A 22,954-nucleotide genomic window follows, 5' to 3' on the forward strand; every position below is an offset into this window, starting at 1 on the left:
TTGTGAGAAACTCCTAAAGCATTTCTTTGGCCAGACGCTAATAATGAGCCCGCGCCTGGTCCAGCGAGCTAGGAGCTTAGCTGCACGGAAAGCAGCAGGGCGCCCTTGGCTGGGCTGGCAAGGTGAGAGGCGTTTGGGGCTCAGGGCAGCCCCTACCTAAGAGACAGAAGTAACACGGGACCCCACCAGGAAACCAGAGACTCAGCCTAGCCACGGGACTGGGTTGCAGAGGCTTGGCGAGGAGGAATTAAGATGCCCAGGGAGGGGATAACAGTCAGCAGATCTCCTGGGCAATGCCAGGTACATGCAGGCAAAGTTAGCCAATGGGGTCGGTCTGGGACCCATTACAAGTAGGTGGCTGCGGAGGTGTTGCTGGCGCGCCTCAAAATACCATCCTCAGCTTCGGAGCCCTGGACCGCCGTCCCCAGGTGCACACCGGATTTTAAGACCAGTGTGTCGGGATGGTGGGTGGGTGGTTCCTGTATAGCCCAGCGCCCAGGCCAGCCCCAGGGGTTTGACTGGGCTTCAAGGAGGTGCACGCTGGACGCTGGCCCAGCGGTGGATGGGTGTGTTTGGGGAGTCTCCCAGGGCGCGACGGCCCGCGCCCCCACCACCCAGGGGCTGCTCCCTTCTTAACCTCTTGCTTTCGGGCGGCCCCTCGCACGTCAGCTCGGAGCCGGGGCGGGGGGCTGGAGGCAGAGAGGGGGCTGGCGGAGGAGAGCGGCGCGGCCCCAAGTTTATGCTAATCCGCGCAGAGCCCGCCTCCCGCCTCCCCTCCGCGGCCCTAGCCGCGAGCAGCGCTGGCCACTCCGCGGGACGCAGCCGCTGCAAAGCGCCAGACGGCGGGGCCAACAAGCTTCGGGAGCCATTAGCAGCAGCGGGACCCGGGCAGCGAGCGGCGGGGTGCCGAGGCGGGCGGACACCGGCGGGGCCCGGCGCGGGGCCAGGTGGGGACCCAGGGGCGGCGATGGGCCGCCGCCTACCGGTCTGGCTGTGCGCCGTCGCGGCGCTGCTCTCCGGGGTGCAGGCCAAGGGCACCCCGCTCCTCGCACGGCCCGCGCCGCCTGGTGCATCCCGCTACAGCCTATACACGACGGGATGGCGCCCGCGACTGCGCCCGGGGCCGCACAAGTAAGCGCGGGCCGCGCGGTGGGCGGGAAGTGAGAGGGATGGGCCCCGCGCCGCAGCTCCCACCTGCCCTGACCACGCATAGGGGAGGCAGGGTGCTGGCCACCGAGGCCTCGGCACGGAGGAGTTGGCTCCCGGGGGCCAAGCCTCTGCCGGCCGGGCGCCCCACGCCTCGGGAGGCTGCGGGACTGGCGAAGAAAAATAAGCTGAGGGGGCCTGGCGCGGCGGCGGGGATCCTGGCAGTGCCCGCGGAAACCTTTCCAGCGAAGTAACATTTTCCAGCTGCGCTGTGTGCAAACCCCGGGCGCGGCAGACCAGGTGGAGGGAGGAGGGAGGGCAGTCCGCACACGAGCACGCAGGGCTCTCCCACACACGGTGCCTGGGCCTCCTGTTGCTCCACTGCCCCACCAGATAAGAGATGGAGCCCTGCGCACAGCGGCCCGCCCTCTCCGTGGGTGAGCCTGGCCCCAGCAACTCCTTGGTAGCCCCAACGTGGCTGAGTCACAGAGGTGCTGGGGGTCCTGGGTCCTGGGTTCATGTTGTGGCTCCAGAGCCCAGCAGCAGTCCACAGGTAGCTGGTTTATGCCAGGCAACCGCCACCCTAACCCCTGTGGCGTGCCTCAGCTTCTGGTCCTTAGTAGGCAATGGCTTGTCAGCGGTCCTCCACCAGGTGAGATGGGGGCTCTGCCTGGGTTGTTAGCTGAGTTTGAACTCCAGCTGCATTTGGGAGGCCCCATAGGCAGAGAGTGTCCAGCCCATAGCTGACACTTAGTGGGCCTGGGCACGGTGGAGCAGGCTTCCTGGAGGAGGCAGTGGAAGAAGTGATCTGAGAATGAGGAACCAGGAACAGAGGCAAGGGTCAGAAAGCTACAAGGTGGGGTTCATTTCCCTAGGGGTCAGTCAGGGGAGGAAGAGAGAAATGTGGTCTCAAAGGTGCTGAGGCACTAAATCGAGACCTCAGAAGCCTCGAATGCTGAGATGAGGAGTTGAGAGCCGGCGACTGAGTCGGGAAAGGGTGGGAAATGTGGCAGGGCCCTTGATGGGGAATCCAGGGTGAGCTTCTCCTCCAGGCAGGGAGGGCAGAGGGCAGACCAAGGAAGGGCAGCTGCACCAGGCTCCTGGGTCAGTACAGGCTTAGCCCAGTGACCACTGGGGGAGGCTGGGATCAGAGAGACCAGTGGCAGGGCTGGACCCCAGGCAGAGGGCCCTGGCTCCCAGGCCCAAGGAGAAGTAGAGAAGAAAGGTGGGCGGTCACATCTCCTACTGAGGCCTACAGTTGGAGGCGGGGGTGTGGGAGCTCCAGTGGGCCCCACCCAAGCCAGGTGCTCCAAGGATGCCATTCTTCCCTGCAGGGCCCTCTGTGCCTACGTGGTGCACAGGAATGTGACCTGTGTCCTACAGGAGGGAGCAGAGAGCTACATAAAGGCTGAGTACCGGCAGTGTGGATGGGGACCCAAGTGCCCCGGGACAGTCACGTGAGTGCCCCTCCATCCCACCCACTCAGGATCCCTGGGCACACGCCCCAGGCCTGCCCTCAGCAGAGAGCAGCAGCCAGCTCTCCAAGGGCTGTAACTCCTTGGAGTCTATGGGAGGCGACTCCGGCCCCCACACCAGTGGGACGGAGGGGCCCAGGGAGGAGTCAGGGGCAGGATCCGGTCAGAGCCCCGCCTGCAGGGGGACCAGGAGAGAGTTTCTAGGGGGGAGAGAGGCAGCACCAGGCAAGGAAGAAGCAGTGGCAAGGGGTGTGGGGGACAGGGGAGAGCAGAGGGCCACACTGGCAGTGGCTGATGCCAGAGGGACCCTGGCAGACTCAAGCAGGGCTGTGGTGCCTGTGGAGAAGGCAGGCCGGGGTGAGGGGTGGGAGCCGGCCGGTGGGGCTCAGGCTGGACAGACGGGCCGTGAGAGGACGCGTGGTGTTGCTCCCACACAGGCGGGAGGCGCAGCCCTGTGCTTGGAGAGGTTCCGACACAGGTCTGAAAACAAACCTGTTTGCGCGGGACCCCTGGGCACATGCCCAGGCCTGCCTTCAGTAGGTGCACAGGTACATGCTGAACAGCTGAGGGAGTAGCCCCTGCTCTGCCTTCCCCCCTTGGCCCTTCCCCTCTGTGCTCAAAATCCAAGGTGCCCTCTCACCAGCCTCTGTGACCAGAGCTGTTTTCAGAGTAGGCTAGGGAGCAGTGAAAAGGACTGAGGGGAGCTGATGGGAGCCCAGAGTGCCCCTCGCCCAGCCAATGGGTGGTGCTGCTTGCCCCAGCTACAGGGCAGCACCCCTCACCCGCCCACAGGGGAGGGGCTAGGGCTTTGTCAGAATTCTTCCAGGTACCACCAAAGCCAGAGTGAGATTTCTGATGGCATATGAGCTCAAGGGGGTCCAGGGGGTCCTGCGGGCCTTCAGGCTAGATTCCTGCTTGCCCTCTGCCCTGACCCATCTCTGAGCCATGGCTAGGCCTGCTTCCACCCCATGGCCCTATCACCTTAAGCACAGAAAAAGGAGACTCTTGGGGGCGTTGTAGAGGTGGGAAGACATCTAGACCGTACCCACACATCCGAGAGTGGCCCTGAACACCAGCCAGGGGGTACGGTTACCTGCCAGCAGGCGGGCGCCCCAGCCTGCGGATACAGAGCTCTGCCCTCTCCCCATCCCTGGCCCAGGTACCGCACGTTGCTCAGACCCAAATACAAGGTCGGCTACAAGATGGTGACAGAGCTTTCCTGGCGTTGCTGCCCTGGGCTCAACGGAGAAGGCTGCCCTGAGCACCTCACAGACCACGGGGCTGCCCCACCCCAGCTGGAGCCTGAGCCTCAGATTCCCTCTGGGCAGCTGGGCCCAGGCCCCAGGCCCCCTCCTTCCAGCAGAGCCGTCCCTAGCCCTTACGGTGAGTCTGCCCATGGAGACCCCACCAATGTGGTTGGGTTTTGCAGGGAGGTGGGAATGCCACTGACCCAGGCCAGCAGAGCCTGGGCAGGGCTACGGAGGGTGCATCCCATGCTGGGCAAAAGGGTGAGTCCCCAGGCCCCCACCCAGAGCTGACGGAACTATGCCTGGCGAGGCTGGCTTAGAACAGAACATCTCTCGAGTGGCTTGGCAACAGGACATGCTGAGAGAGCCAGGCCAGTGACACCCCTGGGGTTCTCTCCTCCTGTTTCCCAGGAAGGAAAGGCCCAGGGTTGTTTGGAGAGCGGCTGGAACGCCTGGAGGGTGAGGTCCAGCGCCTGGCACAAGCATATGGTACCCTCAGTGGCCTGGTGGCCAGTCACGAGGACCCCAACAGGATGGCTGGTGGCCCCAGAGCTCCTGTTACCCCTGTGGGCTTTGGAGTCATCCCCGAGGGGTTTGTGAACCCTGGAGACAGAACTGGAAGGCCATTGGCACCTCCCCTGGACGAGATCTTGAGCAAGGTGACAGAGGTGAGCAACACGCTACGGACCAAGGTGCGGCTGCTGGACGAGGTGCACGGGATGGCCCTCGGCCACGAGGCCCACCTGCAGCAGCTGCGGGAGGCCCCACCATCTCCGCTGACCTCCCTGGCCCTGCTGGACGACTATGTGGACCAGCGGCTGCACCGACTCTGGGGGAGCCTGCTGGATGGCTTCGAGCAGAAGCTGCAGGGCGTCCAGGATGCATGCGACCTACGGGTGCAGGAGGTACGGCAGCAGTGCGAGGAAGGTCAGGCAGCCAGCCGGAGGCTGCACCAGAGCCTGGATGGCCGGGAGCTGGCCCTGCGCCGGGAGCTCTCACAGCTGGGGACCCGGCTGCAGGGCCTGAGCGTGGCTGGTGGGGACAGCTGCTGCAGCCAGCTAGCCTTGATCAGTGCCCGCGTAGACAGCCTCGAGAGGAGCCTGCAGGCCATCACCGAGACTCAAAGGGGCCGTGGACCCACCACCAGGGATGAGCTCACACGGCTCTCTGCTGCCATGCTGCAGGAGGGTGTGGATGGATTTCTTGATGGGCTAGAGACCCTCAATGGGACAGAGAGTGGAGGGAGGGGCTGCTGTCTGGGGATGAAGGAGGGGAGATGGGGTGTGGGCGGCTTCAGGACCACTCTGGAGGAGCGGGTGCAGAGCCTGGAGGAGCGCCTGCTGACGCTGGCTGGGGAGCTGAGCCACAGCAACGCCCCGCCAGGCAGGTCGGCACGGCCCCTGGTGCAGACAGAGCTGGCCGTGCTGGAGCAACGGCTGGTCTCGCTGGAGACCTCGTGCACCCCCAGCACCACCTCGGCCATCCTGAACAACCTCATGGCGGAGGTGAGGGCCTGGCAGAGCCAGACTGAGGCCCTTCTGCGCCAGGTGACCAGCCACGCAGCCTTGCTCCAGCAGCTCAATGGCACCATGGCCGAGGTCCAGGGACAGCTGGCAGAAGCAACGGGCAGCTCACTCCAGGGGGAGATCACCCTGCTCAAGGTCAACCTGAACTCCGTGAGCAAGTCACTCACAGGCCTCAGCGACTCCGTCAGCCAGTACTCTGATGCCTTCTTGGCCACCAACACGTCCCTGGATGAGCGGGAACGCAAGGTGGAGGCTGAGGTGCACGCCATCCAGGAGCAGGTCAGCAGCCAAGGCTCACGGCTTCGCGCTGGCCACCGGCAGGTCCTGAGCCTGTGGGGGCAGCTGGAGCAACTCAAGGCCGGTGTGGCCGATGTGGCTGGCGGGCTGAGCCGCTGCCAGGACACAGCCCAGAAACTCCAGCACGCAGTGGGTCACTTCGACCAGAGGGTGGCACAAGTGGAGGGTGTGTGTGGGAAGTTGGGCCTGATGGCTGCAGACCTGGACAGCTTGCCCACCGAGTTGCTCAGGCCCAGGGAGGGCCTATGGGGCCACGTGGACCAGCTGAACCGCACGCTGGCTCAGCACGCACAGGACATCGCCCGTCTCCGGGATGACCTGCTAGACTGCCGGGCCCAGCTGGCTGAGCAGGCGCGGCCCGGACAGGCCAACTAGGTGGGCTGGACAGGACCCGACCCCCAGATCCCACCCATCCTGGGGATATCACCCGAGCCCAGACCGCGCCTCCCAGCCTCTGGCCCGCACAGATGCCACTCCAGAGGCCACTGAAGGCACCTTTGGTGCAGCTCCATGTGACTCTCTGACATTAATACCCATGTTCTCAGTGCTGCGTCAACTGGACAGTCCAGGATAGCGGTCAAGGTGGGTGTGACATGCCTGAAGGCCATGGTAGACCCAAGAGACCTCACAATCCAGTTTACCAATTGTTCTTCTGCGGACACACTAGTTGGCGCCTGTGCAGACTGCAGGTTCATTCTCGGACAGTGGCCTGTCCGTGGCTCCCTCTGCCGACAGGCAATAGGCCCAAGCCCGTGGAGGCTTCTGGTCCTTTCTCCTCTTAGCTTTTCTCCCGCGCCACCTGGGCTCAGTGTCTGCAGGAAGGTGCCGCCACTGGCCCTGTCCTCACACATGGCAGCTTCACGGACGCTGTTTCTGAACCAAGGACCAGAGGTTCCCACCACCCCAAAGGCCCTCAGGACAGAAACACAGGTCAGCTAAGAGTTCTCTTTATTCCTTTCGGTCCTCCCCCAAGGTGAGGGCTTAGGCAGCTGTAGATTCCCAGAGGAGGGCATTAGGTCCAGGCGATCTATTTGGAGACTCTCCCCCCTCCCCCCACCTGCCAATGTATGCTTTTCCTTCTCTTCCCCAAAGATGTTTTCAACGTCCTGTGGTCCCCACATAGTCCTCTCCTTCCCATTTGGGGGGAAATCTTTAGGGCCCCACGGTCTGAATGAGGCCAGGCCCTGGGCCAGAGTCCATAGCTGGAAGGAGAGGGCTCTAGGCCTAGTTTCAAACATCCTTGCAAACTGGCCCCGCCTGGGTGATCACGAAGTCATGAGAAATGCAGGCAGGACACGACCGAGGGACAGTCTGCAGATGCAAGTGTTCGTCAGGCCCGCGCAGTCCCAGAGACCCCGATGCCCATCTCTGCCCGGGCTCCTGGCCTCAGTTTCCCCGCAGCAGCACGGGCCCTGCCCTGCTGTCTCGCAGGTCCCTGCAGCCCTGCCTTCTCGTTTCTCTGCCCTCCACCGTGGTGCTATTGGGGGAGGGCAGGCCTGGATTAAAGCTTTTAGCCTCTCCAAAGGTACTTTCTTCCCCAAAGGGTATCTGCACTCCACAGTGGTGCTGTTGGGGGAGGGGAGGCTACCGTGGGGTGTCAGCCCTGCTTCCTGCAGCTCCTTGGGCAGGAGCTGGCTCAGCAGCTGTGTGGACTCAACTGACCAGCAAAGGCTAGGGGAGGGCGGCAGGCCACCCCCCCACCTGTCTGGTAGGGTTTGGGGCTTCATCCTCAGGGAATGTGCTGAGACTTCTGGCTCAAGAGCTGTGGGAAGGGGCCAAGGCTGGCCCCAGAGGGTCTGGCCGCAGAGGGCATGGATAGGCCAGGCTCCCCAAAGGGGGCGGGGGGAGCATCATGGTCTTCCCAGATGCTAATCTGCTCACTCCTCACTGTGGCCGCCAGCCTTCCCCGAGCCTGCAGCTCTCAAGCCCCAGTGGGGCCTTCTGTCTGTCTTGTCAGGAGTTGAGGCAGAGTCCCACAGTGATAGGGACAGAGATGTCAGGGCACGGAGAACACTGCAAGGGCCCAGGTGACAATCATTTAATGGCCACAGGGCAGGGCCACACTGAGGCCTGGAGCAGCTGCCCCAGCTCCTGCAGCTCAGCTGGCAGAGGCAAGAGACAGGGCAGGGAGGAGAGAGGCTGCCAGCCAGCCCTCAGCCCCCCTCCTCCCCGTTGGGCAGGTCCTGTGGCACTCAGCTGCTGACCCCCTAATGCCCTGGGATACCCAGTCAGTTCTGGGCCAGGCCAGGGAGGAGGGGGCAGCCAGGGCAGGTTCAGGCCAGGGCATCAAGGTCCACAGTGGTCAGTGGCTCCCGCCAGTAGCAGAAGTTGCTGTATTCAGGGTTGGCCAGATCTGTGCTGGGGCCTCGGGCCACGGGCGGGAAGAGGAGCTCGACCACCTCACCGAGCCGCTCATACCTATGAACAGGACAGGGCCAGTACTGAGAGCCTGAGCCGCCACTGGGCCACGGCCTCGGTCACATCGGCAGAGAGTGCATGATGCTGGGAGCCGTGGGCGAGGAATAGAGTCCCTGGTGGGGCAGCAGAATGGGGGCCCAAGGGAGGCTGGGGCGTGGGGCCGTGGCAGGGTTTGGTCTCACGTGGATTTGTGGTTCTTCATGGGCTCCCGGATGAGCTCTCCCCGGGGGTTGACTGTGAAGATTCGAGATTCTGGGAGGCCCACCTGACGATAGGCGGTGACATCCTGTGGGAGACAGGGAGAGGCTGGTGGGCTGGCGGCAGGAAGAGGTGCTTCAGCCCTCGGGAAGAAGACACTCACATTGGGCCTGTTCCCAAAGGCAGCATAGAAGGGCTGTCCCTGGGGCAGGAACAGCTGCTGGATGTCGCTCAGGCAGGCAATCTTGAACACCTCTGGCTTCTTCTCAATCACCTCCCTGGGGAGCCAGGGCCACAGGCAGGGAAGACAGCCGAGGAGGGGTAGCCATCAGCGGATGGCAGGGTCAGGAGACACAGGCCTCATGCTGGACTGGCACTGGGCCTGCACTCCCCCCAGGGGTGTGGGCTTGTAGGGGGGTTACCTGTGCAGGGCGGAGAAGAGGCTGCTGGGAGACAGCAGGATGGGGCCCTTGGGAAGGCCGCAGCCCCGCTCGCTCACCCACTGCAGGTACCCCTTGGTGAGGTCAGCCATGCCAATGGCCCGCGCCGAGCAGTACAGGAACTTGTATCCATTTCTGGGGGTGGGGGACAGGGGCCACAGAGCCGTGAGGGACAGCCATCGCCCATCTTGTCCTCTTGGCTTCGGCCAGCTCAGCCCAAGTGTGGGGCTCTGGCCTCCAAACCCAGAGATCTTTGCAGGGAGGGGACATAGGGAGAACCGCTGGGCCAGGCTGTGGAGAGTCAGCCTCAGTAGGAGGAACATGGAGACTCCCGAGGCCAAGGTGGACCAAGGTGGATGAGGGTCTGAGCAAGTCTGTAGACTTCTCTCTAGCCTGAAGGTCAGCAGTTAGACTCTGATCCCAGACCACAGGTGCAGGCCCGGTGGGCGGGTCTCTCTCTCTGGGACATGGCCTGGATGCTTCCCTTGTGGGCCCTGCTGGTCCCCAAGCCTGGCTTCCCAGGGCCGAGGCCATGGTGACCTCAGGCGTCCTGGTACCGCCACCCCCGAGGCCTTGCCCAGCCCCAGCCCTGGCACTCACAGGTGGATTCTGTGGTAGAGGCTTGTGATGCCCTGGTGTGTCCAGTCTTTCCCCAGCTGGGGCAGGATGTGGCCCAGAGCATCGGACCTGGATCCCAAGAGAGGGGTCACTCTAAGGCAGCCACATGTGGCTCACATTCCACACACAGGGCCCCGGTCCCAGGCCCAACAAGGTGAACTGGAAGGGCCTCTCCCCTGTCCCCTGTCCCCCAGCACAGAGGGAGACAAGTTTCTAGCCGCCCCCCCTCCCCCAGCCCCGCCAACCAGGCCTCACTTGGTGATGGTGCCATCGATGTCTGAGATGACCACCTTGTCGTCCCACCTCCACAAGTAGATGGTAGCCCTGCAGCGGCAGGTGCCCTGGTACTGGGTTGTCACGCTGAAGACCACCTCGTTGGCACCTTCTTGCAGGTTCAGCTGCCGCTGGGGCCAGGCAGAGATGGGGAGCTGTGACCCACCGCAGCCAGGCACTGTCTACCCCCTGCCACCCCACACTGTGGCCTTCTACCCCCAGGCCTCTTGCTCTCCTCTCCCTCCTGACTCAGGACCCACCGGAATCCATCAGAGAGTGCCACACACAGACACACCCACGTGGGCAGAAGGTGTCCACGAGGAGGAAGAGGGGTGCTGCAGGGCCCGCCCTGTGCTGGGGGGCGGGGGGGATGAGGCCTGGCCTGTGGCTCCTGCTGACGTTTCTCAGATCGGCCCCAAGGCTGGCACTGCCCTAGGCAGGGAGATACTCCACTGTGAGTCAGGGCCCTGAGGGGCCATCACAGGGGCTGGGGTAACTGTGATATCCTGCAAAGGGACCCTGGCCTTGTCCTTGGTCCATAGAGACGGATAAGGGCCACAGTGGGGGTGAGCCCCAGGGTACCACACAGGTGGCAGCTGCTCGGCACCAGGCCAGCCGGTTCCCCCTGGGCGCCTCCCTGACCACAGAGTCACACTCTGGGAGAAAGCGTTCTTCTGACAGGCGCCACAGTTACTGAGCGCAAAGATGTGACTCTGGGGCCAGTCTGAAGGCCTGTCATCCACACTAGATTCCTTGCGTGTGGCTTCTCAGGGCTGGCCGACCCACTGCAAGTTGGTATTTCAGGCCTAGAGAGGACTTTTCCAGTGAGAGCATTGGACAGAGAGAAATGGACCGGCACATAAAGAAGTGAGCCCCCTGCCCCTGGAGGTATTCAAGCAGGGGCTGGCTGTTAGGGAGGTGGCCAAGGGGGATGGAGCCTGGGCTTTGGAGAACGCGTGGCTCTGTGGGGCCATTCCTTTGCCAGGACCTTTAGGGCTCTCGGACAGTTATCACCACGCCACCCCCCACACGTCTGCACACGAACACGCCTGTGCACAGACTTACAATCTGGTCGGAGGAGAGGCGGAGGGACTTCTTATAGGCAGCAGTGTAGGCCGGAGGCAAGGGTGGCAGGGAGGGAGCCTCGAGGATCACAGGGCTGTCTGGGGCATCGTCCTCGCTGCTCAAGACATCCGTCTTCTCCCTGCGGGCGGCCCAGCTCTCAGGAGCCCTCCCCCTGCCAAAGGCCCTGCAGGTGCAGTAGACACCCCTCGTCCCAGGCCACACGGAGCCTGGGCCGGTCCCTGCCCCTCCAGAGACTACCCGGGGAATCAGAAACCCTCCTCTCTCGATACCACCCTCTGGGTGGTAGCAGACTAAGGAATCGGGCTGGCAGTCTACACCCAGAAAGGTGACGGCAGAGCCGGAGCCGAGGGCCTGGGCTCTCAGCCCTTGGCGCCTCTCCATGGCCAGGATGCCAGCACCTGACTTGAAGCTGTTTACCAGAAAACCTAGAAATGTGTTTTAGGATTATTCCCAACCTCACCTGCCTTGGCTTCAGTTGACTCATCCTTGGTCACCCCCGCACCCAACCTTGGGCATTCTGGGATGGTTCATAAGTAAAAAGGAAGCAAGGCCAGCAGGCCCCAGGCGGAGAGGGGATGCCCTGCCACCCTTCATGCGGTAGCCCCTTGTCTGGGCCCCCTTCCCAGCTCTGCCATTTCTCGGCTGTGGGACCTTTAGTATATCTCCAAGTCTCAGTTTCCCCATCTGTGAAATGGGGGCATTCCTCAGGAAAGAGAAAGGGTGTAGAAGTGACTGGGCAGGGACCATGAACCACAGCTGGGGCAAGGTGCTGGCTCCGCCCTGCCCTCCGAGGGTGGACCTCCCAGGCTCCCAGCCAGAAGATCAACTCACCCCCTTGGCTCCCTGGCCGTGGTCTTCTCCCTCTGGGCATTTTGCTGTGGGGCAAACATTCATCTAGTGAACAACCAGCTCCTGCCTGGGCTGGCCCTACCCTGTGACCATAACCACCCACCTCCTCGGCGGGGAAGTCCCTGCGTCGCCAGGAAAACCACCACCGCCCACCCTTCCTGGGCATCTTCTCCTTCTCCAGCTTGTCCACGGTGCCCTGGGAGCAGAGAAAGGCCATGGCATTCACCTTAGATTGCCCTCGGGGCCACCATGAGCCACCAGAGTCTGGGGCCACCCACCAGCAAGGTGCTGCGGACCTCTGGAGGCTGAGGAAGCACACCCACCTCCATCCTGGGGTTCCTGTAACTTGGCACAGGAGGCCAAGGCCCATTCCTGCTCAGCCCCGCTCCATCCCAGCTCTGACCCCCAACCTGTGGCCCAGCCTCAGCCTGGCCTCCCAATCTTGTGAGTCAGTGTTTTGGGAGTGTCTCGAGATCTGGTACTCCCTGCGTGATGCCACCAAGTGGCAGCAGGAAGGACAATCGCTAGCCAGTACTCCCCTCAACCTCGCAGACCAACACAGGCAACTCCTGAGGTCGGTGATTCTGTCCCCTGAACAGCTCCCTCTGTGTGTTACCATTACCGCCTGGTGGGGGCAACATGACCTGGTGAAAAATACTGACCAGATTTGTACGTCCTACACACACAGAATGGTGCCCCCAAGTTAGGAGGACACAGGCTTGGGGTGGATCGGCCAGAGCACCACTTGAGCTGGGAACAGGCCGAGGAGTCTCCCAGGGGCCTGGGTGGTGGGTCTGTCCAGGTGAGGACAGCCAGGCAGGAAAGTGACCTCCTTCCTTCCCACAGGCTGTGGTCCTAGCTCAGACCGAGCCAGCCAGAGGATGGAGCTAGGCATCACCAAAGGGAGGCACCAGTGGTCTACATCTGGTTAGTGATGTCCTTTGGGCAACTCTAATCAAGTGGAGAACAGACCAGGGCAGGACCCTGGACCAGTTCCAGGAGGGCAGACAGGGCAGGGGCAGGTCAGCACTGCGTGGAGGTTCTGGGAGGGACTGAAGAGGCTGGGTTCCTTCCCACCTCCAAGCACCTATACAGGCTGTTCCTGACCCCGATTGCTTAAGGCTTCCTCACCCTTCCGATCTCTGCCCAGTGGGCACTTGCTCAGTGAACCTCCCTGTCGCAGGCTCTCAAAGCACCCCATACCTCTCCTTTCCAATGCTTGTGGTGAATTTGATCACCGGGCTGAGTCTTTAATTAACTGGCTTTCTTTGAGGGCATGACTGTCCTCGGCACACAGTAGGTGTGCAACACATGCATGCTGACAAAGCAAGCGAGCACCCACAGCCCAGTCTGGAGAGGTTCGCAGGGTAAGGTGAGGGGTGGGACCCCCACCTCCCAAGCCTCATCTCCCAGACTGCAGCCTCCTGTTGAAGGCACGTCCCTGGCGAATGTGTATCCACTCTGGTTTGTCCTGAGCTCTTTTGGAGTAAAGTCCCAATCCAGTGGGATTCAACTAAGCCAGGAAACCAGGGGAGAGTGTGGCTTTGTCCACACAGCATGGAGGAGGCCTCAGGGGGACCTTGGTCTCCTCTCCCAGAGTGGGTCTTGCAGCCAGTCAGCCCCAGGCCCATAGCTGCCCACCCTCCACTTCCTGGCTAAAGGCCTCCTACCCCCAGGCTGTGGCCACTTCCCTCAGGAGGCCCAGTGGTGCTCAAACCATTACCTTGGGCAAGTTCTTCTGGAAGGCTTGCAGGGAGAGGACCATGGGAGCAGCTACAGCCCAGTTGTAGTGCCTGGAGGGACAGAAGACAGCGCTGGGGCTGCAGGAGCTGCAGGCCCATGGAGGGGACGGGGCGACCCTCTGAGGCGGCCAGCAGCCTGGCCCTGGTACTTACTTCTCATTGACTTTCACCACCAGGTTAGGGTCGTCCAGGAGGCCAGGGTTGTGAGCGAGGTCCTGGTAGGAGACTATGTGCTTGTTGAACTTCTCTGGGCACAGGGCAGAGCGTGAGGGGGTAGGCCGACACCTCGAGTGTGACCCGCTGCCCTGCCTCTCCTGGTCCCTCCGCACCCCTACCACTCAGGCTTCCCACAGGGCCCTTCCCTTCCTGTGGTTTCGCACCTGCTGCTCCCACCCCGGGAACTGGCTGTCCTAGATTCACAGGATAAGTCACAGCTGAGCATCAAGCCTTTGATTCACAAGGGCCTTGGGAATGCCCACCCTTGCTGGCTGAGCGTGACCTCCACGGGCAGGGGCGCCTGGCCAGCCTCACACCTCTGCCGCCCACCCATCCCCCAGGCTCAGTGCCAGTCCTTGGAAGGGCTCATGGTCGGACATACCTAGGGAAATGTCCCGGCTGTCAGCCAGTCCACCACAGAGGGACAGTGCTATCGCGTCCACTGTGTCCAGGGTGGGTTCTGGCTCCTGTTCGGGGTTGGGGTCCCCCAGCATCTTCTGGCTACTGGGTTCACTCCACCTCCTGGCTCCCAGCCCACAGTCACTGGACGGTGGGGGGGAAGGGGCCAATAATGACATGAATACAAGGAGACTGGGAGGAGGGGCCTCCCCCCTGCCAGGCCCCTGCTAGCCAACCCCTGGCCCCATGGGCCCCATCCCAAGACACCTGGCACCCAGAACGCAGGCACCTCTGAGGGAAGTAAAGGGCTGCGTTCTCAGAATCCAGGGAGCATAAGTCATCCAGGTAGATGTCACTGGGGCCCAGGTGCTGGCTTCTCTTCACGGAGCCTGAGGACGGGGGGGCAGGGGGACACCTGTAGACCTGACTCGTGCTCAGTCGTGTGGGCAGCATGTGACCCCTTGCCCGTGAGCACCCTAAAGCGCTGCCGTCTAGTCGACTTTCTACAGTGACAGAGGTGCCCTCGGTCCGCACGTCCAGCACAGGCATACTGAAAATGTGGTACGATGGAGAAACGGAGTTTTAGAGGTGACTTAATTTTAACCTTCAGTAGCCACGAGTAGCCAGTGACCACCGGTTTGGGTGGTGTGGCGCAGGCCCAGTGCCTTCCCAGGCACTCAGGATAAAGCCCAGCTGGGGAGCCGGGGACTCATGTCCCCACTCCCTCTCCTATGCTCTCGCCTGCCCCGCTCGAGACACACCAGCTGCCTCGATTCCCAGATGTGAAATCTCTCTCCTTCCTCACTACCTTGGCACATGCCATCCCTCTGCCTAGAATTCTCCTTCCCTGATCCTCACTTGGTAGGTCTTCATTGTTCCCGTCTCAGCTCGAACATCACCCCCTCACGGAGGCCTTACCTGACCACATGGTGTAAACAGCCCCCGCCCCACCCAATGATCCGTCCCGTCACCCATGTACCCCCCTTCCTGGCTTATGCACACGCCATCTACCTGCCCCACTGGATTGTGAGCTCTGTGAGGGCTGGTTCCAGACACAGTGCCTGGCGTGCAGTAGGTGCTCAAAACACGCCTGATGTCTCAGAGTCCACCCAGGAGGCAACGTGAGCCCAGGGAAGCACTGGGGGCATCCAGTCGTCACTCACCCTTCCTGCTGGAGACCCGTTCTGGCTGCCCGGTGGGAGCCAGGCCCTCCAGACAGGCCCAGCTCCATGATTTTGAGGCAGGAGAGAGGCCTGCATCCCTGGACCTCTGTGTGTTGGGTTTTTCTCCCTCAGGGGCAAGGAGAGGGGGGCCCACCTGAGCAGGCACCTCTGTGTCAGGCCGAGGGTCAGGGGTGCTGGGCTCTCCTGGAGGAGGTGAAGCTGCCCTGGTGCTGCCATCAGGGGCCATCGAGGACACGGGCCACTCAGCTTTGGCCACCTTTAGTCAAATAAATGGGGAAGGGTGGGGGCCAGGCCGATGCAGGGCCTGCCTCCCACACCCCACAAGGCCTTCGGGAGGTGGCCCAAGTCTCAGTCACTCCAGTCCTTCCCTGCAGGGGCCACGGAGCCCCTGAAAGGCAGGGACGGAGGTTGACATGGAGGAACTCACCTTGGGCAGTCTCCCCCAGGACCACTGCATGTGGGACTCAGCTCTCAGGGGGCTGGGCTCGGGGGTCTTCACCTCTAGCTCCGAGTCGCTCTTAGGGGACATCAGCCCACCTGACGAAAGGCTGCAGGAAACAAGAACTCAGAGGCCCCCAAGCCAGCCTGCCGCCCACCCCAGCCGGGGAAAAAATGTTCACAATACACATATATGCCTGTGTTGGGTCCAGAATACATAAACATACAAAGAACGCCTACATTCAACAAGAAGAAGGCGGTCCAGTTAAAAAGCAGGGGCCAAGTCTGTGATGCTTAATGGGCGTAGGGTTTCCATCTAGGCGGTGGAAAGTTCTGGAACCAGACGGGGATTGTGCTAGATGGTGGCCCAGCGCTGGGAACGTATTAAATGCACTGAACAGGGCACTTTCACAACGCTTAAAATGGTAAGTTTTGTGTTATGTGCATTTACCTCCATTTTTTTTAATGGGCAAAAGACTTCAGCAGCTTACAAAGGAGACATACAAGTAGCTGGCAAACACATTAAATGTGCTCTAAGTCATTATTTATTAGAAAACTGGAAATGGAAACCACTCTGAGACCTTGGCCTCGAGGCCCCGCCTGCAGCCCACCGGGGCGCTCACCTGGCCTGGGAGGGCCACTCGCCGTCGGAGTAGGGGTGGATGTCTGTGGGCTGCGATGCGGACTCCCCCTCCGACAGGATACTGCTGAGGGGCCGCATTGAAATAAATGTTCACCGCCAACACAAGGCCCCCTGGACAGGCCTGGGGGGCCTGGACATTTGGGACTTGGGGAGGTGAAGCAACTAAAACCCAGAGAGGTCAAGCACCTTGCCCAGGGTCACACAGCACCAGCAGAGCAAACAGTCCTTGAACCCTGGTTGGCACCTCCCACCCTCGGCCCCCACCTGGTCCCCACACACCCTGGGAGCTCCAGCCTCGGCTTTTCCAGCAGGGACGGCTCACTGTCAGCGCCTGCCTCCAGGTCCTCAGAACTAGAATCGTCTGCCACCGTGTCCTCCTTCCGCCTCGCTTTCCTCCTCCGAAGCTTCTTCTTCCTCCCCATGGAGGCCACGTGCGGGGCGATGGGCTCAGGCTCGCTGGCTGTACCCAGCTGCGAGTCCGAGGGGAAGCCAGACAGGCCCCCCCAGGGTATGGGCGATGTGCACAGGCGGGGAGGCACCTGCTCCTGTGGAGAAGACCAGGGGTGGGATAGCGGGACTGTGGGGCTGCAGGTTAGGAGGGCCGCTCTCCTCGCCTGGCATCCTGAGCCCTGCCAGAGTCTCCAGGCCCACTGGGGTCAGAACAGGCCTGGAGGCCGGACAGGGGGTGCCGCAGAAGCACGGCCTTGCACCTGCTGCTGGCCTCTGAGCTCCCTTGGAGATAATGTAGCCTCAGCCCCAGGAACTGCGTGAACCACCCTGGGCAGAAATCTGGCCATCAGCCTCTCATCTTCTCTGCCCACACCCCTCAGCCCACACCTACTTCCCTTTTAACACTCAGTCAGGCATCACCTCCTCCAGGAAGTTTACCCTGACTATCCTCGGCGTCAGTCCAACCCCCTTCACTGCAGTGATCAAAGAGTTTCATCACCCACTGCTGTTTATGTGTCTGACTCTCAGACGAGACTGGGGACCTTCTTTGAAGGCAGGTGTCGCCCCTCATCCGGGTCCACCACACTGTCTGGTCCACAGTAGGGGCTCAGTCAACTATTTCAATACCTCTGCTGCTTGTGTGGGGCCTGCCTCCCTCCTGCTAACACTCCTCTCCTCACCCCCACCCACACACTTCCACGTTCCAGCTGCACTGAGCTGGCCTCACATCCAGAACAAGCCTTCTTATGTTTTCCAGCCCCAGGCCGCTCAGCACCTCCTCCCCTCCAAGCTGCCCGAGGAAGGTCTCCTTCTCACCCTCAGGGGGCCAGCTCAAGTGGCCTCTTCTGAGACACTTTCCCCAACCTTCCCTGGGAAATCAGTCAGCCCAAGCCCCTTCCAATGCCCTGCCAAATTCTACCCAGGTTCCAACAGCATGTCATAAATGCCAGCACCAGCCCATCCCCTGCATCAGACTCTCAGGGGTGGGGACAGTGACAAACCCCAAGGCCCCGCCGGGAGGGGGCACTAGTGAAGGGGCAGGGGCAGGGGCAGGTACTTACCTCATCACTCTCCAGCTCCTGGACAAAGAAGGCCTCTCCACTATCCCCCAGCTTCATGTGCAAGTCCACGGGCTCCCCATTGATCTCAATGTCTACCTGCAATGAGGCATGATGGGGCAAGGGGTGCGTGACCCCCCACACCTGCTCTCACCGCCACACTGCAGTCCACTGGGGCTCCCTGCTGCCCCTGAGCCCTGACTGTCCTGGAACTGCCTTCTGCATTTCCCCGGTTCTCCGGGCTTTGCTGCAGGATCGTGGTCGCGGTGGTCTTGCTCGTGCCTTGGTTTCTGTGTTCCTCTCTCTCCCCGTAAGAACAAGGATGTGATTCCTCTCATCACTATGGAGTCCCCAGCCCAGGACAGGGCGCAAACACTTGGTGAGTTCACTGACAATGGTGGGAATTACCATCTCCTCGGCACTTAGAATCGCCTTTTATCTGGACTGTCTCCTCCCCTTGCAGGAGCTCCTGCTGTTACCCCCACCTTACTGATGATGAAACTGAGGCTTGGAGGGGTTAAGTAACTCTCTGGGAAGTAGCCAAATGAGACTATAAACCCAGGGTCTGAGTTCACAACCCAAGCTCTTAACCGCTCAGCTGTACTGCCTCCCACACGGTGGCGCTGTCCTGTTTGGGTTGTGGAAGCTCTCGGCCACCTCAGTGTGCAGGGCTCTGGGCCCATCAAACCTCGCCACACACCAGACCTCAGTGCTAAGCGAAGTCTCCGTCCATGCGCCTGAGCTCAGGGACCACAGCGCAGTTTTCCTGGGGGAGGAACTGACCCCTGAGTGTCACCTGGCCCGGGGATGGTGTCATGAGCTCCTATTCAATCACCAGGCAGATGAAAGTGTGTCCATTTGCACAGGTGAAGCAACTTACCAAGACCACACAGGTAGGCTCTCGATAAGCTGGAGCCAGGTCTGACTCTACTCTGTTGGTTCCAGGGGAAAAATAGGGACTGTCTTGGTCCCAAACCCCAAACCAACCCCAAGCCATTCAAGAAAATACAAAAGAAGGGAAGCCTGTCCAGAGGACAGATCCCCACCTAAGGGAGATCTGGGCTTTCTCCAGGGACTGTAGTGGCTGCCCTGGCTTCAAAAGCCCACCCAGCAGTGGCCCCTTGGCCAGCCACCAGCACTTACCACCTTCTCCCGTGACCGCAGGACACCCAGCTTGCCGAAACGCACGTGGAAGGGCGAGCATCGGAAGGAGCCATCCACCTGCTTCACCACCAGCACATCGATGCAACCACTCAGCGTGGCTGGGTTCAGGCCCTGGTACAGCTCCTTCACTGTCCCAAACACGGTCCCCGCGAGCTGGCCCACGTAATTCATGGCTGGGGCTGGCAAAGGGAGGCAGGCGGTGCTGGGACCAAGGCCCGGTCCCCCTCCCTCTGCAGAGAGGCTTTACAGCCTGACCCCAGGGCCCCCGGGCTTACGATGTGTTGCCTTCAGAACGCCTTTGAAAACAGGCAGCAGTTGGGATGGGAAGCGCCCGTAGACGTGGGTCCTAGGTCTGGCTCACCCACTGACCAGCCAGGGGACGCCTGGACAGCTGCCTCCCTGCTCCAGGTGCCCACATCTGTCAAATGAGGACACAGGGTAAGGCAGTCTGGGGTTCCTTGAGCCTCTAAATGAGGTGAGTAATAAGGGCTACAGCGCTCAGTGACGGCACATATTCTCTTCACAACAACCTACGAAGCTGGCGGAGCAGGTGTCATTATTCCTGTTGACAGACAGGGGAGGCGGAGCAACTGGCCCAGGATCTCACAACCAGGAAGGAAAGGAGCCAGGATTTGAGCCCAGGCCGCAGAACCCTGGTGTGAGCCACTAGGAAGGCCCAGCTGTGGGAACAGGAGGAGGTGGGCACTCCTCCCTGGGGTCAGTGGGGGGCAGCCTCGTGATATATCAGGCCCTGGCCCCTGCTGGGGAACAGCAACAGCCCTAAAGACTGGTTATCTTGCAAGGAAATGGGGAGGCAGGACTTAGGTTGTCCATCTGAGAAATGGGTTCAGCCGTCTTGCTGTCTCTTGGTCCTAGGAGTTGGAAGGGGCCTTGATGGTCCATTATGGCTGATTTGTGAGGAACCAGAGATGGGAGGACCCCAGGTACCCAAGGCTCTGCCTTGCTCTACTCCTGGGGTCAGAGGCTCGAGGCAGGGCATCTCCCATAGCTGTGGGTGGAGGGAGCTCCCAGTTTAAGACTCCAAACTGCAAAGTCCTTCCCAGTTTCCTTCGGAGGGCGGGAAGTCCCCCCACGGCGCACAGCTGACCCGTGTCTCTAGGCCATAGTTCTCAGCCCTGACCCCCAGTCCTCAGACCCACATTCAGGCCTGGGCTGGCCTGAGGTGTCCAAAGCTGCTCCTCCTCCTCCCAGCCAGACTGGTCCCTCCAGCTTTCCCACACCAGGCGCAGCTGGGTGAGCCAGAAGCAGGAGGCCGAGGCAGCCGCAGAGAAAAGCCAGAGCCCAAATGGGAGCCGCCTCCACACTGGCACAGTGCCCGCCTGCCAGCTTCAGTTCATTGTCCTCCCTGCTGGCCAGGCCCGTGACCCACAGCCCTCTGGATGCCAGGACACAGGCCACCCATTTCCACAAGGCACTTCCCTCTCTCAGCCCCTGAATCAGAATCCCTGGAAGACCCCTCAAAGAAGTTCAGTGACTTCTCCAAACTATTAAGCTAAGAACCCGTCGATGGGGGGAGGGAGTGATGACTCATACCCTGGTTTCCTGACTCGGTACCATGGTCCCTTCCACCCCACAGTCCCCAGAGACAATACAGTTGTCTGCAGAGAGGGCAGCCCAGCCCACAGCCCCCTTCACAAAGCCCTGCAGCACCTTGCCCTTGATGGGCAGTCCCCGCCCGGCAGCGCCAGCATCACCTGGGAGCTCATTAGCAGTGTGGAGCCTCAAAAACATAAGGTACAATTTCAATTGCTGAAGTGAAAACTGGGATAAGATGAAGCTCTTTGGACCCTGAACACGTCACTCCAATTTGATATTTTATCTGCAAGGCACCTACTCTGTGCTATGTGAAAATTTCCACTTTGGTTTCTTCCTACCTAACACCAAACTCTGTGAATATAGGTCCGGGGAGACAGACCAACAAGGGCAGACATGTGGTGGGTAGGACTCCAGACCACTGTGCCTAGGAAAAGCAGGGAGGACTCTAGAAGCTTCCAGGAATAAAGGAGCAATCCTAGGAGGGGCAGGGGGGCAAAGGTCCACCCAGCTGGAGGCCCAAACCTGAGCTACCAGCCCTGCTGAGGGCAAAGAGCTGGGGGTGGGGTGGGGATGCTGTCACACTCAGCTCAACCTAGCACAGGTTTTCTCAGATTGGGCATCATTGGCGTTTGGGGCTGGATAACTCTTTGTTGTGGGGGGAATGTAGGATGTTTAGCATCATCCCTGGTCTCTACCCTCTGGATACCAATGGTACCCTCCCTCCAGTTGTGATGATCCAATTGTCCCCAAACATTGTCAAAATTGGCCTTGGTTGAGAGCCACTGAGGTAACAGAAAGAGCTTAATGGCAGAGGTGTCACCCCTGGAGGCCCTGATTCCTACCCTGATCCACCCATGGGGTGTCCTTAGGCAAGGACCTTGCTGGCCTCAGTTTCCTCTTCTGTGAAACAAAGTCTCAATTTTTCAAACCCTTCTCAGCCTAGAATCCACTCCTGAACCTGTTCCCCCACCCCACAAGTGGAGGCCCCCACATCTGCCTGCTTGGCATTTGGAGGGACTCCAGCAAGCCAGGCCCTGTACTGCCCTCCTCTGCCTGCACCCATCCCTGAAGGCACCTCCTCTCCCCAGGACCCAGCTCTGCCTCCCTGGTCTTCTCCAGATGGAGGGAAGCTCTGCATGGCTCCCCGATGCCACCCTGCACCCCAAACTAACGTGCCTAAAATCAAACACTTCACCTCCTCCCCACCAAAACTTCAGTCAGGACCCATGGGTACCCCACCCAAACCCTCTCAATCTTATTCCCCAATCTCCTGCTCGACCGGTGCCTCCTTTCTCCTCCTGCAGTCCTAGGTCAAGGCTGTATTACTGGGTGCCTAGTTCCTGGAGGGGTCTAACTGTGGGTTAGGCACCAAACTGTCTGGATTCTAATCCCTCCCTGACATGTACTAGCTGTGACTTTGGGCAAGTCTCTTCACCTCTCTGAGCCTCAGTTTCAGCCTCTGAAGTGGGGATAATATAAGGGGTGCATGAGTAATTAATGACACACTTCATGTAAAGCACTAGCATGCAGTAAATGCCCATACATGTTGCCTATCAGCAGCAGCATCTTTTTTGGCATCGTGACAGCCCCACTCACCCAGGCTGGTCCTGACAACCCTGCGGGTCAGACTCTAATGCACTGTCCCGCCCACGGTTAAGAGTTTAGACTTCTTAACTCAGCACTCAAGGGCCTGCATGATGGCAGCCCCACTGTTTGCAAAGTGAGCAGGTGGGCTCCAGGCAGGCCTCACAGGGTGCCCAAGCCTCAGAGGCCACTCTGGGAACATCCACTGGCCTCCCAAGCCAGCACACAACCCCACTCAGGGAGGCCAGAACAAGCTTCCCTGGGTGGGAGCTTACAGCTTTTCTGGGCTCCTAGATTTAGGGAGCAGTAGGGGCAGGGCTCTCTACCTAGCATCAGAGGGAGCGGGAGGATAAGAATTCCTATAGCCCTGGAAGAGAGAAAACCAACCCCAGCTTCCCAGGGGCCTTCACAGCTGCCCCATCCGACAACGCCAGTCTCAGAGCAGACACGGCAAGAGTCATACCCTGTTTTGCAACTGAGAACACTCAGGACCAGAGAGGGTGGGTGTCTTCCCCAGGGACAGACAGTCAGCCTGGGAGAATGCCAGCCAGCCTCTCCTGAAAGGTTTTTGTATCTCCTTAGCTCCTAATTCCACATTCTGGATGTCTGGGGCTCCCCCCGCGGCCACTGGGCCGGGAACAAGAGCGAAGTGAGCTCCACAACCTCTGAGAGTTCCCTTTTGATGGCTGGAGATGGACTCAGGCCCAAGAACAGGAAGGAATGAGCGTCGAAAGGCAAGACGGGTGGGCGGGGCAAGGCGGGACGGGGAGAGGGGTACCTCTTCGCAGGCCCGAGTTGGGCCCTACCTTTGAAGCTGCCCACTGGACCTCCGGGACCTGGAGCCGCCGCCTCCCTGAGTGCACAGGGTCAGCCGGCAAGTGTCTTGGCCCCACACTCACTGGGCGCTTCCGGCTCCTTTTGGACTGGGTGAGATCCCGGCTCCGCC

The 22,954-nt window shown here is 60.9% G+C and overlaps 2 protein-coding genes across 11 annotated transcripts; one reads left to right on the forward strand and one right to left on the reverse strand.

Moving 5' to 3' along the window:
• Positions 1-817: 817 nt before the first annotated feature.
• EMILIN3 (elastin microfibril interfacer 3) lies at positions 818-6,631 on the forward strand. The gene is made up of 4 exons (XM_024559866.3): positions 818-1,131; positions 2,481-2,603; positions 3,781-4,004; positions 4,280-6,631. The coding sequence occupies exons 1-4, from the start codon at positions 968-970 to the stop codon at positions 6,064-6,066; spliced, it is 2,298 nt and encodes a 765-aa protein (XP_024415634.2). The 5' UTR covers positions 818-967; the 3' UTR covers positions 6,067-6,631.
• LPIN3 (lipin 3) lies at positions 6,623-22,954 on the reverse strand. 10 transcript variants are annotated; one of them, XM_071221747.1, is made up of 21 exons: positions 22,815-22,954; positions 19,143-19,285; positions 18,847-19,046; positions 17,707-17,802; positions 16,475-16,740; positions 16,176-16,256; positions 15,542-15,662; positions 15,094-15,370; positions 14,220-14,319; positions 13,914-14,074; positions 13,469-13,562; positions 13,297-13,366; positions 11,677-11,769; positions 11,556-11,599; positions 10,704-10,842; positions 9,621-9,769; positions 9,348-9,434; positions 8,730-8,882; positions 8,471-8,585; positions 8,292-8,395; positions 6,623-8,109 (listed from the first exon to the last, which is right to left on the reverse strand). In XM_071221747.1, exons 3-21 carry the CDS (start codon positions 19,036-19,038, stop codon positions 7,965-7,967), a joined length of 2,487 nt encoding a protein of 828 aa, XP_071077848.1. In that variant the 5' UTR covers positions 19,039-19,046; positions 19,143-19,285; positions 22,815-22,954; the 3' UTR covers positions 6,623-7,964. The 10 variants fall into 10 exon arrangements, with proteins under 10 accessions (XP_071077848.1, XP_071077846.1, XP_071077847.1 ...); XM_071221745.1 differs by having other exon boundaries at positions 10,704-10,887; XM_071221746.1 differs by having other exon boundaries at positions 16,176-16,259.

The sequence above is a fragment of the Desmodus rotundus genome, chromosome 6 (assembly GCF_022682495.2).
Source record: "Desmodus rotundus isolate HL8 chromosome 6, HLdesRot8A.1, whole genome shotgun sequence".
NCBI lineage: Eukaryota > Metazoa > Chordata > Mammalia > Chiroptera > Phyllostomidae > Desmodus > Desmodus rotundus.